General features: G+C 51.8%; 1 protein-coding gene across 2 annotated transcripts in view; it reads right to left on the bottom strand.

Annotated features, from left to right (window-relative positions):
- Positions 1–10722: 10722 nt before the first annotated feature.
- WDR1 (WD repeat domain 1) overlaps positions 10723–18266 on the bottom strand; it is a 43534-nt gene continuing 35990 nt past the window's right edge. For both annotated transcript variants that reach the window (XM_073891423.1, XM_073891422.1), the window contains exons 12-15: positions 17289–17399; positions 14333–14506; positions 12552–12696; positions 10723–11057 (exon numbers count right to left, since the gene is read on the bottom strand). In XM_073891423.1, the coding sequence (XP_073747524.1) occupies positions 10951–11057; positions 12552–12696; positions 14333–14506; positions 17289–17399 (537 nt within the window). In that variant the 3' untranslated portion in view covers positions 10723–10950. The remainder of the gene's footprint in view (positions 11058–12551; positions 12697–14332; positions 14507–17288; positions 17400–18266) is intronic.

Consider the following 18266-nt stretch of genomic DNA (forward strand, 5'->3'; position numbering starts at 1 on the left):
TTATTCTCCCCTAGACTGAAAATCCATGCCTCTGTATCACCCATTCTCAAGTTGTGGTTTTCCAAAGAAGAATGATTGTGATTGTGTTGATCAAGAGGTCAATTTCCATTACAGTAGAGATTAGTCAGCGTTCTCCAGAAAAACGAAACCAATAAGATGTGTGCTGGCTCATATGTTTTGTGGAGGCACAAGTCCAAAATCTGCAGGGCAGACCAGCAGGCTGCAGACCCAGAGAAGAGTTGCAGGCCAAGTCCAAAGGCTGTCTGCTGCTGAGTTCCTTCTTGCTCAGAGGAGGTCAGTCTTTTTCCTCTGAAAGCCTTCAACTGATTAGATGAGGCCCACCTGCATTGTGGAGGCATCTGTTTTACTCCAGGTCTACTGATTTAAATGTTCATCTCACCCAGAAAACACCTTCACGGAAACATCCAGGACAATGTGTGACCACATAACTGGGCACTGTGGCCCAGCTAAGTTGGTGCATAAAATTAATCATCACAAGCGGCAAGGATGAATTAATTTATGGCAAAGAAAGGGAGGATGCACTTGAACTCATCTGGAAGGTGGGGCCAGACTTCCAGACTTCCACGATCACTGTCTGAAATGTTAATGGTATGGTGGCCACACTGGGGCCATCAGTGGTTCTCAACCCTGGCCGTTACCATCACCCAGGGAGGCTTGAAAGAATAACAATGTCAGAATCACCCTCGAAGAGCCAGATCCATTTAGTTTGTGGTGAGGCTCAGGCGTGGATGCATTGCTAGCAATCCTCAGATGTTCCTAATGTTTGGCCAAGGTTGAGAGCCCTGGGAAGAATGAATGTCTGATGCTCCCCCCAGGAGGGACCAACAGAGATGAGCACAGGCTTTGCAGGGAGGTGGGCTGGGCTTGAGTCCCGCTTCCCTCCAAGCAAGTTATGTGATGCTGCAATGGCCATCCTAAGACTGTTGGTCAATTAAGAAGATGCTTGGAAAGCACTTAGTCCAGTCCCTGGGAGGAAGGAAACAGAACATATGTCATACATCAATTTATGCTTGCTCCCACCACTCAGTGTGGTATTAACAACCTGGGTGTCTCTTCTCTGTCATTTTCATTTAAGTTCCTCTTAAAATATAGTCACAGTTATGCTTGATCTAACACGTGCTGAGCTTTGAGACAGACACTGTGCTAAAAGTCAGTATTATCTTATCCTCACAATTACCCAGGAAGGAAGAGTCGATGATGGGCCCAGGCTACCAGAGAGGAAACTGAGGCACGCAGAGGTTGGGTGGCTTGCCCAAGAACGTTGCTGACAGTCTTGGATTTATCTGACTCTGAAGGTTAACGTTTTTAAAAAATTTTGCTTCCAGTAGACCGAAATCAGGATTATAGCCACCAAAAAAGAGGAGGCAAAACATGTCAGAATTCCCAGGTGTCCCCATCATGTGCTTAGAGAACCTAAGAAAATAGAAATTAAAATGAGTATGGGAGCAGAGTCATTAGTTATTTAACAAAGACTTTTGTTTAAAAAAACAAAGTCATTTAGCAAAAATTTTGGTGCATATCCAAAATTCAGTCATGTTCCTGGTGAACAGCAACAGGAAGCAGAAATCATACTTAAAAACAAAGACCTCATTCAGGACAGCAACAAAAACCATGAACTACATGGGAATAAATTTAGCAAGAGAGGTGAGGCAGGTTAATGAACACAACCACCACCAAACTTTATTGAGGGATATTAGAGAAGATTTGACCTTTGGAGAGGTGGTCTGTGCACATGGTAGATATTGTAAAAATGTTGATTCTTTTCAAATTAGTTTTAGGTTAAAACGATTTTCTTTTTTCAAGTAAAAAAGAAATTGAAACAATTCAAGAATTTCCAAGTGCAATGCAGAGTGCCTTCTGAGTTCATAGCAACTTCCAGTATCTCTGAAGAAAAGAGTCGGCTCTTCTGAGCACTTGGGTCACTTCTAGACTTCATTTCAGATTTGGTCACCTATGGCCATGAGACTCTTTTTGTTTGGCTGTTCCTGGACACACTCAGATCCAAACTAATTTATTAAACTTTTATTTTATTTAATTATATTTAATATTTAATTAATAATTTAATAAAATAAATTTATTTTAAAAATTGCTTTACAGTTTTAAAAATCTTAAATTGTGAAACATATCATAGGTTTAGAAATATTACACACACACACACACACACACACACACACACACACACAGTTTAACAAATAATTAAATGAATATCCATGTAACCACCTAGGGTGGACAGACTCTTAAGGTGGGCCCATGATCTGGCTTTCATGTTCTTGTGTGATCCCTCCCCTTCAGTGTGGATAGAACCCGTGACCTTCTTCTAGACATAGAGAATATAACAAAAGTGAGGGAGTGTATGTGATTGCATGTGTGTGATTATGTTATGTAAGATGGTAACATCCATAACATGCGGAGTTGGCCATATGGCTGAGAACTGGGGGCAGCCCTCAGTCCACAGCCAGCAAGACACTAAGGGCCCTCAGCCCAGCAGCTTATAGGAAACTGAGTGTTGTCAATAATCACGTGAGCTAGGGAGCAGATCTTTCTCCAGTAGAGCCTCGGATGAGACCACAGCCCCAACCAACACCTTGATTATAGCCCAGCAGAGAACACAGCTAAGACTCCAGACCTGCAGAAATCATTTGATCATTCCTATGCTTTTCTTTGTAGATTTACCATCTATGTAAGTATCACTAAGTAGGATATGTTTGGCAAGCACACACCTAACTCTGTAATAATAATAAAGACATGGTCAATGAGGTAATTTTTCACATGACAAAGTAACTTCGAAACTGATCTTGAAGAATACATAGAAAGATACAAAGTAATGACAAAATATCTTGAAAAAGAAATTAAAAAATAGATCCTTTTGTTAGATATTAGAAGATATTGTAAGGCTAATGTAAGCCTGCTGTAAGAACGGATTGTGGTGTAGGTAATATTGCAGCATATATACCGGCATACACGTATTTTTTCACAGATGTCTATACCAGTCACCATTCAGATCCAGATGAAGAGCACTCCCACCATTCCAGATGCCCTTTCCCAGTCAATAACCCCTCCCCTCACCCCAGGTAGCCATTATTCTCTCAACACAGATTAGCTTAGTCTGTTCTCAAATTTCATATAAAGGGAACCATGTTGTATTCACTCTTTTGTGTCTAGTTTCTGCTGCTTCACAACATGTTGACAAGATGAATTCCAAGTTGTTAACTGGAAGGGTAATTGGTTCACTTTTATTGCTGAATGTGGACAAATGATAATGTGTTCCCCCATTCTTCTGTTGACGGGCATCCAGACTGAACTCAGCTTGAGGCTCTTTTGACTAGCACTGCTCAAATGTTCTTATCCCTGTCTTGTGCTCTCTTGCACATACTTGGGTATGGGATCAATGGGCCACCGAGGAGGTTTGTGTCTAATTCCAGGAGACACTGCCACACGGTGGTAATCCATATTTTTATAAGGCGTTTTGATGCAAGTGGTCTTGGACCACACGTTGAGAAACCCTACTTAGGTAAAGCCCTATTATGTGAGCAAACACATTCCCTTGAGTTGACCCTTTCTTGGGGTATAACTGGGGACAAGCTTGCTTACAGTGAGGTACCAGCTAAGTGATTTGGGGAAGTGGGGGGTGGGGAATGGGAAATTAAATTTATACCATCTCTTAGCACCTCTTTGGAACAAATCTTTGCAGTGCACTATATGTTTGCCCAACAGAAAGAAGCTGAGAACTGGGAAGCTTTGATGGGGGTGGGAAGGTGAGAATCCAGGTCACTGTGCCCCATCATCCAAGCTCTCTCTCACCCCAACCATGAGCTAGAGTAATGTCCAGTTATTTGCTAGAAAAGAGGGACCTGCTTGGGACCTTGGGTTGTTTGTATGGGGAGGGACTGTCCCTTCCAGTCACCTGAAACTCATTGCAAAGCCATTTCCCCCATGCTCTTAATGCTGGAGGAGGCTTGCAGGAAGCACGAGAGATGGCATTCCTCCTGCCGTGCCCAGCAAGTCTGACAGCAAAAGCCAGTTATAGAAAAACCATCCCTTTCAGCCGACTCTGGCCATTTTGCCCACAGACCCAGCCAACTTCTCTGAGGTCAGAAGACCAGGAAACAGGGCTTCCTGCTGGCAACTGGGCAGAGGTGAGGGAAGGAGGGCCTGCCTGTTGTGTTGGCCGATGCTCTGCTTCCGGGGTCTCTCTGCCAGGAGCCACTTCTCCTTCCAGATTCCAGTGATCTCAGCAGGCTGGCTCAGCCTCGGCCCAGCCACGATCTCAAGCTGCTCTCTGCTGTTCTCAGCTGAGCATTGCAACCAGGGGCCACCGGCACCAGACACAAGAGCAGGTCCCCAGAAATGGGAGACGGCTTCCACCTGGAGGCAGGCAGGAGGAGGGACAGGTGGGTGTTAAAGGAGCCAGGCTCTGAGCAGGGAAGGTGGGCTCTAATCCCCACCCGGCTGGGCCCCGTGTCCCTCCCTGGGGCCCCACAGCTCCCTGAGTGTCCTCTAGCAAAACGCTACTTGTTTACACTCTCCCCCACTCCTCTAGAAACCCAGTGAAACAAGACCAACAGTGTCCATCTTACCTCAAAGCTGAGTATATCCCCGAAGCGGAATGTGTTGCCTCGTACCTGACAGATGATCAATGAGTATTTCGCTGAATACATGAGCGAGTCAAGACTTGAGTGGACTTTGAACAAATGAAGAAGTCAATTATCTCATTCACCCTCTCTCTCCGAGAACCAAGCTACTAGGGTCATGGAGTTATAAAGCTCTTCTTCCTAACAAAAACAATCCCTAGCTCTTTCAAAATAAAAAAGGACGCTCCTGTCTGAACTGTCAATGACTGGGGATATTTGGGGTCATCACAACTAACGTAGGGGGGGCTACTAGCATCTAGTGTGTAGAGGCCAGGGACACCAGCACGCCTCCCAAGGTGGACAGGAGGGTCCAGCACAACACAGAAGCATCCTGTGCAAACGGTGAATAGTGTCGGGGCCCAGCGAGCCGGATGTGCAAACGGTGAATAGTGTCGGGGCCCAGCGAGCCGGATGTGGGCACATGCTCTGGGGGTGGGGGGGGGCTGGGGTCAACATTTCTGGCTGCAAAGTGGGAACAGCAAACGCTGCTTGGGACAGACTTGCACGGGTCCAAAGAAAGACTGAAAAACTGACCCAGATAAGAACCACTCAGAGAAGATTTCACAAGTTACAGCAGCAGAAGCCAAAGAATTGGTACATCTGTGTGTCCGGAAGTGAATGGGTGGTGTCTCTGTAGGATGTATGTGCCAACTAAACCCAGAAGCGTGTTTGCATCTTATAGCTAAGACAGTGATAAGGCAGCTTTCCTCCCAGACCCAGGATTGTGGTGTGTGGCCATTTAGTTTGGCCAGACCTGGAGTATTGGCTTCATTTTGATGAATGGTATTTTGCAACCTTCAAATATTTATCAGTGTTGTTCCCATACCTAATGAACTGGGTGCTAGAATGGAAAGGAAAGAAGGTGGGAAGAAGGGAGGGAGGGAAGAAGGGAAGGAAGGAAGGAGTGAATCAAAGAAGGCATAATTGTCAAAAATATAAGTTATTTGGGGCACATTGCTTGGCCTGCCTTCCTGTAGCCCAAAGGACATCAAGGTAAGCAAAAAGTCAGAAGACAAGGCCACTTGGCGATTCTCCTGGGGCAGTCAGAAGTGTGACTTTTCCCACTCCCTAGTCTCTTAAAAAATAACATGTCTCGGACTGCTCATCCTTTGGATGCAGGTGAGTCTAATTTGTGACCACATCATAGGAAAGCAGCTGATTATAATTCAGTTGCCAGTAGGATGGTGTCAGTCTCCATCTGTGAACTGCTTATGTTGCCCTCCACGTGGTCACACTGATGGTCCCAGCCAATATTTCTCACAATCTCTTTGGGGGGAGGGAAGGGGGATACATAACACGATCGCCCGTGAAGGCTGTACTAGCTCAGGCTAACTTATTTATGATACAAGAATACGTGTCCTGGATTAAGTTCTTCACAACAGTTCCCTGCATTTGTACCTCAATCACCCTATGAATACAAGCCACCCCAAATCTGGCTTCCATGGCCCTCGCCATGCCCACTTTATACCCGGAGGCTCAGCGTGGACACTTAGCTTGTCCCAGATCCCTCGGGAGGTGAGAAGCAGATCCAGGACCAACGCTGTTCTTCTCACCAGCATCTGATGTTGCAGGTGGGTCCTGGAAATGCAGGACTATTTATATTTCTGCTGGCTTCAAGCTGAATGTGTCCACCAGCGGCCGTCTTGGCTCGGCCAAGCCTCCGGGCAAGTCCCGAGGCCTCTTCCCTTTGCTCACTGCATCCCCACCGTCTGTTCTGTCCTAGGGCCTCAGCAGTGGGACCTGCCCTCTGAGGCCTGTCTGGCAGCCAACGCCGTCCCTCTGTGTCCTAAGTTCCTGCAAGCCAACTGCCCTTCTGTTCTATTCCCCACGCCTGAAAAAGGCACAGAAAGTGCTGACTCACCCACCAGGCTGTGAAGATCTTCCACTCTGTGACGTGAACGGGTTGAACGTCTCCCCCCTCTCCCCCTGCAACGTGATCGCCATCTACCTGTGACGTGCTAGTCTGATGGGCAAGACGGTTGTCATCTTCCTTTTTCCTTCCTTTTTTCTTTTCTTTTTTTTTTTTTTTTAAATTAGGGTGTGGAAGGTACTAGATCAGATACACGATTACAAAATGCCACAGAATCCAAATTAAAAGGCCCAGTGTAGGGTCACTGGAGCTAGTCTGGCTCAGGCAAGGAAAAGTTTTTTTCATCTGCACCCCACCTTGACGTGGGATTTCTAAAGTCTCGGCACCTGTGGGGGTCAATGTTTCCAAGGTACTTTTTCCCTTTAAAATTAGTCAGTTATTGCTTAAGAATTAATTGTATTAACAATATTAATTTATATCAGTATTTATTCATAATTAACAAAAGTATTGCTTTTAATTAAAATAATAAATGAAGAAATGAAGAATCGATGGTAAATTAATCAATTATGAGCCCCCTAGCAAGAACACTTTTGTGGTGACAAGGTCTTTACCTCGTCAGGTAAGAGCAGGATGGTAACTCGGCCCCAAACCTCCACCGCAACAAGTGGAAAGCACATGCATACATACAGGTTTCCCTCGCTGTTCCAAACTTTGCGCTATGCCCCTTCGCTTTTACGAAAGACCTACATTAGTACCCATTTTCACGAACTGAAAGAAATCCAAAGAGGATTTTGACTTTTATGCAAAATGGTGAAAAGCAAAATTAGCGGTCAGACGGGCTTTTGCAGCGAGAGGAGCCGGTAGGGAGGCAGCGTGCACCGGGCCGGGAGTGGCGCCCCCAGCGTCTTCCGCGGGAACTACACTCAGCATCTCCGCCTGGAGCCGTGAGCTCTGAACTGGGTGCGAGCATCCCGGCCTCACCTCCACCTGTTGTGTGCATCCGTTCGTTAGCAAGGTGCGTCCTAAGGATCAGAAAAGCCGAAGAGAGGTTTTACTTGAGCGTCTGGGAATGCTGCAAAATTTTCCGGAGAGATTAATGGTAACTGCTTCTCTGCTTTTGGCCATTTTGGCTCCGGACAAGTTTCACAAGCACACTGTCCTTTTGGATAGCGGGGAAAGCTGTATGTCAATGCTGTTTCCGCATCCTCTCCCGAGATTTTCTGTGCCCTGCACCCCTCGCAATCCTGGCTTACAGTAAACCCATGAAATCAACTTCCCTTCTCAGTTTCTATTTCCTAGTAGCTGCTAACTACTGATTTTAGACAGGATTATGATAGCAGTAAATCAGAAAACAGCATTGTCACAGAAATCTAGGACTTAATGCAAGAATAGAAAAAAAAAGATTTTTGTATTAAAGAATGTGAGGTTTATACTTATCTCCATAGAATGGACAAATGAATGAATCCAAGCAATAACATTAGATGGTATTAAATACTCTTGTATATTTTTCAGGAATGTCACAACCTGATTCCTGTTTGGCTTTCTGAAAGCCTCCTCTCCAGCTTCGAGAGACCGCCTACTCCAGGAAGCCTGCCCCGATTTTCTTCCTGAGATGCTCCTCCTAGGGCACAGGTCACGATGTACTGTATATTATCATCAGATGGAAACTTACTTTGTGTCCTGCATTCAGTGATAACTACTGTATGTTACTTAGTTTTAGCAAACTTCCTTCTACATCTACAATCATGGCTCACATTTATCGCATTGACTGTGGCCCAAACCCTGACTTAGGCTTTACCTGGAGTATCTCACAGGATCCCTACACAACCCGTTATTATCCCCATCTCACAGACGTGGAAATCGATGAATATTGTTGTAGACACTAACAGCCCGGATGTGCAGGCCATTCTTTTTTGTTTCTGTGGTTAAGTCAGCTTGGGATAGGCTCTGCTGTGGTAACAATGAAATCCCAGTGGACAGATGGAATACGGGTTTGCTTGGTGCTCACGCCACACTCTGCAGGTCTGGTGGCCCCCCTCCATCGGTGCCCAAGCCTTTCTGGACTATGTGACCTCCCAAGTCAGGGGTGGGGGCTGAGATGGATACACACAGCCCTTAACCGCCTCTGCCTGGAAGTGCCCCCCACTCTCCCTTAGAGTCACAAGGCGCAGGATGAAGTTCTCCTTGAGTGGGTCAAACTCAAGTTCTGCTTTAAAAAGCCCTAGTGAGGAGTGGAGTTGAGGGAGGTGGGCCCCCAGCGGGCTGGTCGGCACCCTCTCGCCTCCCAGCTCTGGGCCCTTATCAGTCTAAAAGGCTTGGTTTGAAAGACCCAAACCTGTGGTCTTTTTCCATAAATGTGGTCACTTTATATGCATTATTCTACCAGTTTTGAAAGCTGTCCCACGTACGGACAAATTTCCATGTGAAAAATCCCATGTGCTTAAAGAAAATTATGCTGAGCATTAAAACATACACAACCTTTGGCCTAGCATGTGTAGAAGAGTATGCTATTTGCCATGTTTTAACAATTTTACTGTGGGTTTCCCCCCCCCGCTTCAATACACTTTTAACTCCATTGTTTAAAATTAAAAATTTGGACCTACTTTTAATTTAGTTTGGCATAAGGACAAGGAAGCAATCTTATTTTCATTCTAGAATTATTTTAACTCCATTGTTTAAAATTAAAAACTTGAACCTATTTTTTAGTTTGGCGTAAGGACAAGTAAGCAATCTTAGTTTTTCAGATTGATACTCAAATCAATCTTCACTGTTTAGTGAATAATTTGCTATTTCCCCACGGATGTGAGATAAGTAACTTGTCCCCAATCCAAATACACAGGCATGAAGCACGTATCCGGACTCTGTGTTCTGCAGTGGCCCCAGCTTTAGATATATTACAGACTAACATTTAATTCTCTTTTCCTTTCTTAGGTCTGTTTTCATACATGAACTGTGGAAGCAGTAAGATGAAACCAGGAGGGACCAAGTATTTTTTATTGGGACTGCGTATTTAGACACCTTTACGGTGTTGTCTTTCTAGCCAAGATGATCTTTCATGATTAATAGTGATGTTTGGAAATGTAGTGTTTTTCAACACCTGCAGGCATGTCATTCCTTACTTGTGAAGGCAGTGCCAGAAAGGTCACCGACTGCCCCAGAACTTGAGAATCAGGTGGGATCTAGGGATCGTCTGGTCCAATGTTTTCAGTTTACAAATAAACAAATTTAGGCCCAGAGGAGGGAGGTGAGGTGGCCCAGGTCACCCAACAATTTGATCCAGAAGTGCCCGCCCCTTCCCTGGGGCTTCTCTTCCCCCACTGGGTGGATCCAGCAATCCTGGTTCCTGAACTGTCTCCCTCTGAGGCTGCAGGCCCGGGAGAAGCCACTCGGGTCCGCACAGCATTCCATGCGCCCCGCCCCCCCGCCACGGCCCCCCAACCACACAAAGTCAGCCATCCACAGTGACGAGAAAGACATTTAATCACTTCTTGGTCTTATCTCTTAAAGCGCTCAAGTGTTTTCACAAGTGCAAAGGGAGCGATTGCTCTCAGCCAACATTTACCAGTAATTCCAACACACGCAAAAAAACTACAAATCAGCGTGCTTTATACTTACTTTTAATTTCTGCACTGAAAAAAAAAAGTGAAAACCATGACAGGTTAGTTTACAGTGACATCACCTCTGCCTTTAAATTAACCTTTGCTCTTGGGGGTAGAAGGGGGAAAGAAAGACAGGAACACATCAAAGCAGGAGAGCAAAACAGGGGCCGAGACACCCGAGACTGGGCTCTGGCTAATCGGGTTTGGAAAACCCGGAGGCGAGGCGGTGGCGCACTCGGCGCACTAGCCTGTAAACATGGACAGGCAACAGTTAAGATACAGTAAAAAGGGAAAAACAAAAACAAAAACAAAAAACAAAAAACAAAACTCCCACAATTCCATTCTTAAAATCAAGCACGACAACGGACAGTAAATCCAAGGTTCATGTGGGTGCACCCCTCTGCTGCGGGGGTGGCCGCACAGCGGGGCACACGCTCCGGCCCCCGGGGGGCCCCTGCTCTGCACAGAACTGCGCCCACCAGCACGGGGCGCTCCGCGGGGAGGGGGTCCGCAGGGAGAGGGGCGGCCCACAACCGCAGCCTCCCCTGACAGACAGCAAGAGCTGCAGGGGCAGGTCTGTGTGCTTTCGAGGCTCTGCCTCCGGAATGTTCTGCACTCGGGCTGGGGTGGGTAGTGGGTTTGAGTTACGCTCCACACGGTGTTTAAGTGCTTGCTTTATTTTTCATGTGCAAACTGTCACTGTCTAAAGCTTTCAGAAGGACGTGTACAGATAGGAACACCCTGCAGAGCCGAGGGTACTCGCGTAAGGCCCCTCCCTCCTGAGTGGGGCGGGCGTGGGGGCGCAGGACAGAAATATTTAGAGAAATGATGTGTTCTGCTGCGGTTAAGCTCTAGTCCCTGATTCGGTCCGTCCAAAGGAGGGGGCTCCTCAGTAGGTGATTGTCCACTCTTTGACAGAGGCGTCGTGGGAGGTCGTGATCAGCGTGTGCTCGTCCAGCCAGGCCAGGCTGCTGACATGGTGGAGCCGGTGCGCGTCTGGGGAGAAAGAAGGCGCTCTGAAGGGAAGCCCCTCTGCTCCCCCAAAACCTCACGTGATGAGCAGGGGACAAGCTGTGCCAACAGCAACAACGGCTGCGAACCTGACCGCGGACTGTTGTTCATCAGACCCTGTCCCTCTTCACCGAAGGGTGAGCGTCTGGAAGGTGGAAGGTGGGTGCAGGCATTCTCAAGCCGGCATCCCTGCGGTTCCTCCCAGACACAGGGACTATCCTGACAACCAACATCCCCTGGGAGACAGAACTGCTCCTCCCCCAAGGAGGTAAAAGTCTGTTCCTTTTTATGCATAAAGCAACAATACACAGACAATACACAAACAGCTTCCTGGTATATCCGCAGTAATAAAATGGGCGGGGAAGGGGGCAGTGAATAAAAGTGGAGAAACCTGTAAGAGGTGGACCGGTGACCAGAATACCCTGAGAAACACTGGCCGGGCCCCGGGCCCCCCCTCTGTGAGAGGTGCACCAGGGGTGACCATAGTCCTCCCCAGTTTCCTGCCTCTACTCTCCGGACTGGGTGCGTCCTAGTACAAACCTCACAGAGCAGGGGGCCCAGGGGAACCTGCTCTGGGCCCCCTCTCACTGGGCCCTCCCATCTGGCTGGGGGGTGGGTGACACCAGGGCAGGAGAATTTCAGATCTACCCTGGCCAGACACGGTCCCTCCCGGGGCCAGGAGGCACGTGTGACCACAGAGCCCCTGAAGCGAGCTATCGCCACATGTAGAAAAAATATGTTGGGCTAAATAAAACTTACTATTAAGAGTAATTTCATCCGTTTTTTGTTTTTTTAAACGAGGCTACTAGAAACACGGGAGGTCCACAGGAGGCTCCATTACATTCCTACTGGACGCTGCCCGTCATGGAGAGAGAACCCGATCAGCAGTTTAATTTAGGGGGTGGGGGGGACGGGAAAGTGCTGTGGTCTGAACGTTTGTGTCTGCCCCTCAAAATTGTACACCAAAAACCTAATGCCCGAGGCCATGGTATCAGGAGGTAGGGCCTTGGAAGAGCTGCGAGCACAAACGGGATCAGTGGCTTATTAAAGAGGCCCCGCAGAGCATCGCCCTTCCCTTGCGTGGGGCCCAGTGAGAAGTCTCTGACTCAGAAGAGCTCCCCAACGCCCCAGTCATGCCACCCCCTACCTGGGACTTCAGCCTCCTGAACTGTGAGCAACAATTCTGTGGTTTTTATAAGCCGCCCAGTCTGCGGTACTTGTTATGGAAACCCGACAGGCTGAGAAAGAGATGTCAAGAGGGACCCCGTGTGCTAAGGCGCATGCCCGGTGCATGGAGCCCAGCTGCTCTCCCAAGGGGAACACGCGCATTGTCGATCCCTCTGTGTGTCTAGTGGGGGCCGGCAGCATGAGAGCCATGCCTCTCGGGGGTAACTTCCCCAGAAGCACAGATGGGACACTTGGGCTTGGGGAGAGCCTCTCTGGGGCTGCCTGGGGAGCCGAGGCGGGATCGAGAGTCACCTTGGATCTTGACCCTGGTCTCAGGGTCACTTAGGGTCCAGACGTACACCATCATGTCCATGCCACCAGAGGCAAAGTGCTCGTTGTCTGGTGACCAGGCCAGGCAGACAATCTTCGCATGGTGTCCGTAAAAAACGTTGTTCTCCTAGTTGCGGGTTGAAAACAGAGGTGGTAGGTCAGGGTTCAGGCCAGAGGGGCGCGTGTCATCGCACCTGCCCCCAGTGACCACCACGAGGGCTGACGCTGATGCAGCACACTCTGCCAGACACCGTGCATGCCTCACGGAGGCCTCACGGGAACCCGAGGTGCCCACTGCTCTGTGATGAGGCCCAGGAGGGTACAGCCCAGCTCGGCCCAGCATTGGGCAGCAGCCACTGTGCCCCCGGGGCCCCGAACGGCCTCCATCCCCCGAGGCGCTAGGTGTGTGTGCTCTCCTTCATGGAGCCTCGGCCCAGCCAGGGCTCAGCGCAATGCAGACACAAAGGCTCAAGGAGGCCCCGCCTCGGGCAGGTGGCGCTCAGGGAAGTTTCAGGCAGCAGAGGGAGGCCGCCAGCCCCTCCCCACACACACCTGCCCACTACTCGCTACTCCGAGGCCTGGGCCGGGCGGGGGGCTGGACGGAACCTGCAAGCTGGAGGACTAGCACTTTCCTGATGCCGTAAGAATGCTTTTTCTTCAGGGCATTCCGTTTTCTTAATCCCTAAGAAAAGGTCGACTTGATGATGATTTTCCTTTTCAAGTTTGCCTGTTCTGGGGTGTGTTGATCCCACCCTGTGGACTGCCTACTTAGCATGCTGTCGACAAGACTTCTGTTGTAAATACATGAGACCACTAAAAATGAGATAAAAAAAAAAAAAAAATCTGAGAAATGTGGTGAGGCAGCAGAAGGAAATCCCCTAGGACGTGGGGTATCATGTCGATGGAGGTCCTGATTACAGGCTTTATGTCCAAAGCAAGCTTCACTTGTGCCTTTTGCCAGAAATAACATTGTAGCATCAGAGAGACTAAAAGACTCAACTCTAGTTCCTACATAAGCCCAAGTATTTACTGGGAAGTGTACAGATGCCTGTAATTTACTTTAAGTGCACCCAGAATTAAGATTATCAGATGGATAATGGCAAAACCTAGGTGGTAAATTCTTTCACCTCTGCTGCATTCCAAAACCATTCAAGTGCTGGGGGGCTGGTGTGGTGCAGGGCCCGGGGACCGGGGACCTGCCATCCTGTGCCCCCGCTTGGGCCACACCCAGCAAGTGACGGAACCCCTAACAGAGCTCAGCCCCCTGTGAACTGGGGCAACGGCTCACTCTTGGCGCACGGCTGCCCTCCCGCGCCCAGGTGCCTCTGCACCCTGGTCTGCCCTCGCCAGCCCACTGCCCAGCACGCGCCACACGTGAGGCAGTGCTCATCTTCGTGAGACTTAAATCAGCAATGAGACACAAGAAGAAACTCTAGTCTCAGCCCTTAGAGAAGAAGCCAGGAAGTCACTTAGCCAGGCAGCCCAGGTGAACCAATCAGCCTGTCCTCACAGCAAGCCTTGCCACCACTCAGGGTCCTAACTTTCTGGCAAGTGTTCTACCTCACTCACAAAACCACGAGACCCTGGACGACAGTGTGTCTCCCTGTCTCACATCATTCAGCTCTGAGAACAAGAAAGCCACGCGGTCTCATGGGACTGCCACGCTCACGACAAGAGGGGAGAGACGCCACGGCCGGCCGCCACCCCCCCGGCCTTCCACACTGCCCAGCAAGGGTACAGAGCCACGCTGCCTGCCCACTCACCAAGTAGCCGTCTGCAACGCTGAAGACCGTGACCACTTTGCTGGCATCGCACACGGCGAGGAAAGCGCCATCGTGGGAATACGCCACATCAGTCACGGGGCCCTTGGCCTCCAGGAGCTTGCCCTCGTCCTTCAGCGTGGTGCCCAGGATGGAGTACAAGCGGACATTCCCGTCCTGCAGGAGGACAGAGGGGCACTGAGTCACTTCCTGATGTGCACCACTGCGGGAGCACACACACAGGCACGCGCTCGCGCTCCCCAACACCCTCCCGAAAACCGTTCAGCAGCTCCCACGGCGTACTCAGCATTGTGGGAAAAATTACTCAGGAAGGTAATTAAAATGCAGAGTGCTAGGCGCCCCCAATTCTGCTTCTGGGTGTTTGGGACTCTGCCTCTCTTCAGAAACACTCCAGTAAGTTCTAATGCAGGTGTTCGCAGGGCAAACTCTGAGAACTACCTTTATGTGCGTTAGGACCCCCGTTCTGCCTGCCCCCTCGGGCCACACTGCCTGCCCCCTCCCCTGTGCTCTGTACCCACAGGGCCCTTCCCGGCGCCCCAGAGGTTCCTTCAGGCAGCAACTCACTCTGACCAGGCCCCCCTCTGTCCGCCGGCTGTCTCCTAGTGAGCGCCCCCTCCTTGTCGTGACCCAGGTGCTTCTTCACAGGGGAGGCACACCTGCTCTTTCAGATGGCGGGTGCCACCTCGTCCATGGGCTGATCAACTGCCCCAGGGGTCCTTGAGCCTGGGATGCCCATGAGATGCCCAAGTGCCTGGCTCTACCCAGCTCTCCTCGGCCAGAGCCTCTGAGGGGTGTCTGTACATCTCTGCTGACAGTCCAACCGTGCTCTGGAGCCCAGCCAGGTGGACACACCTTGGGCACCTGGCCTCCAGGCCAGGGCCACCCCCCCACACCCCCAGTTTTCATGCCCCCAGAGACTTGTCCAGGACCTGGGCCTGAGAAGTGTCACACACGGTGGAATGAATCCCTGTAGCACGGATATGGACAGACAGAAGGAACCGGGAGAGGTGGTGTCCTGGCGACTGCCCAAGGCTGCCATGAGAGGAGGCAGATCAAGGACCAGCCGCCCTCTCGGGGCAGCTGAGCTATCCGAGTGGCAAACATGCTCTGTCCACGACACAGCCCTGGCTCTGCCTCTAACACAGGAGGAAAGCCACATCCAACCCCTGCAGGGTTTCTGAGCTCCCGGGACAAGCCCAGCTGACGCCTGCCCGCAGTGGGAGTCTGGGCCCTGGGGTCCTGGGGTCCTGGGAGTCCAAGGCCCACAAGGAGGCATCACAAGGAAGGGAACGGCTACGCTCGCAGACCGCACACAGGGTGTCACAGAAGGGCACACAGCACAAGGTCTGCCACCGGGCTAACTACGTGATGGGACAGCCACTCGCTGGAATGTCATTAAATGAGGACTACTAGCGTGGGGGGGCAATGGGGAAACTTGGGATAAAGAGACGTGTCCTGTGTGATCACAGAGATTCACGGGCCCAGGGCTGGCAGACAACCAGGGAAGACGAAAGCTGCCAAGACCGTGAGGTGGGAGCTGAGGGGACGACTAGACAGCCATCTCTCTTTGTAACTGAAAAAAGGTAGTAAAGGTCTAGAAAGCAGGGCATGGTGCTCTGGCTGTGCAAGGGGGAACACCAGGTTCAAACCCCATGTCTGACTTTGACCTCCTGCCCCAGGACCACGGCTGTGAACTCCTCCCTAAAAAAGGGAAGGCTGCTTCTCAAAACATGCCAGAGGGCAGGTATCTGGGAAAGGGGTGACAGGCCCAGAAGGGACCGCCAGCACTGCGGGGTGCGGGCCCACAGGGACGGTGTCCAGGCCGAGCACCTGCAGGAGAGCAGGGCCGACGGGAACCCTGTGGGAGGCGGTGGGGCCGCTGGGGCCGCTGGGCAGGAGGGGATGCAGCCCCCGTGGAGGGCCCCCCCACCACACACGGGACACAGCTTACTCGTCTGTGATCTGTGAACACCAGGGAAGTCCACGGGTCTTAATGGCCACCGCGGACAGCAAAACAGAGGAAGAGCTACAGACAGGGGCCGACAAGCCCTGCTTCCTGTGTCTGGCAGTGGGGACTAGACGCCATGTCCACGGGCTCCTGGGGGAAGGAACAGCTTGTGGCCGTGGCGGGAGGCTCCCTGACCTGGCTGGTCCCCCTCCGGGCTGGAAGGGCGGGCAGCAAGGACCACTTCTGAGGCTGGAGGTGGCACCGCCTGGGAGTAAGTGGAGTGGCTGGTGCCGAGCTGACGCGTCCCATGCGCCAGCTACTGGGCAAAGCCCTGCCCGCAGACCAGCCTTTCCTCAGCCCTCACGCCGGCTCTGCGACATCGGCCGTGGGCCTCTGGGGGGGCAGCTGGCCCTTGACACGGCCGGCACTGCCCGACAGTGACGCCCTTCCCTGGGGGCGCGGAGGTCTGCCATCTCGGCCGCGGAGCTCCTTCATCAGGGCACCTGAGCCCCCCGGGGCCGGATGCGACGAAGGGAGCCGGTTTGTAAAGCATGCAGAACTCGGCCTGGCAGGCAGGGACCACTGGGTCCCCGCGGCTCTAGGTTTAGGAAGGCAGAAGCACCACACTGGGCAGCACAGACATCAGCACCGAAGGAAAACCCTGAACCCATCGGGTTAGTGCTGCTTTGCACGCGCTAGCGATCTTCTTGCCACACTCCTCCCACCTACAACCTGCCAGCCCCGCTCATCCCTGCTGGTCCTCTCTCAACACGCTAAGTCACGTATGCCCCACGCATTCACGTGGTTGACGGCCCGGCGGTCCCCCTGCTGTGTGCTCCCCAGCCCAGCCCCCGCCTGCTGCCCGGGCCCCTGGTCCCCCACCACTTCCCTCCCGATCTGCCTCGGGACACTCCGCGCTCACCCAGCCCGTGTCACCCCCAAACCGCCCCGACAGCCGGGGGCAGGGCATGTGAGGGACAGGAGACTCACCGTGCCCCCAACAGCTACCGTGTCACCGCTGGGGTGCACCGCCACCACTTCGGGCTCGTAGCCGGGGCTGTCGATGCTGAAGCACTTCTTCTGATCCTTAAGCAGGACGATCTGAAAATCACAGGCAGCAGTCAGGGTGCAGAGGCCAGCGACGGACCGCTCAGCCCCGCTCCGGGCCCGCTCCGGGCCCCGTCCCGAGGCTTGCTGGGGGCGGGGGCCCTGTGACCCTGCATTGTGCTTCCTCCCTCAGCCGCTGGGGGCTGTGACTGTTCCTAGTCACAGCACTGTAGTAACTATCGGCGGCTGTCATCGTCACCACGCGCACCAGCTTCTCGGGAAGCCATCTGACGTCAAAACTTTCCATCTTCCTGTTACACAGTTCCACAGGAGCTCTGCCCAACGGCCTTCTCCTGAGGTTCAAGGGATGCAAGCATTTGGAAGAGCAAGGCTCTAAAGCAACACTGGGCACGAACAGGACACGCCGGAATCTAAGCTCTGGCATCCCAGGTCCAAAGAAAGCCCCTCCGCAGCTCCGACCTGCAGCACGTGAACATCCCATGTGGGCCAGTGTGAGCGTCTCGCACAGCTGGGGGGCAGTGTTGGTACCCATCTTCCACACAAAAACTGGGCCCCAGGTGGGGGCGCCAGCGAGCAGAGAGCACAGCCGGGCCCCAGGTCCACCGAAGCTTTGCTCCCAACCGGCCTCCCAGCAGAGCACGACCTCCCAGCAGAGCACGACCTCCAACCAGGGCACGACCTCCCAGCAGAGCACGACCTCCCACCAGGGCACGACCTCCCAGCAGAGCACGACCTCCCACCAGGGCACGGCCTCCCACCAGAGCACGACCTCCCAGCAGAGCACGACCTCCCACCAGGGCACGGCCTCCCACCAGGGCACGACCTCCCACCAGAGCACGACCTCCCACCAGGACACGACCTCCCACCAGGGCACGACCTCCCAGCAGAGCACGACCTCCC

Source organism: Callorhinus ursinus, unplaced genomic scaffold, assembly GCF_003265705.2.
Source record: "Callorhinus ursinus isolate GAN/ISIS: 27379988/994484 unplaced genomic scaffold, GSC_fseal_2.0 scaffold4, whole genome shotgun sequence".
NCBI lineage: Eukaryota > Metazoa > Chordata > Mammalia > Carnivora > Otariidae > Callorhinus > Callorhinus ursinus.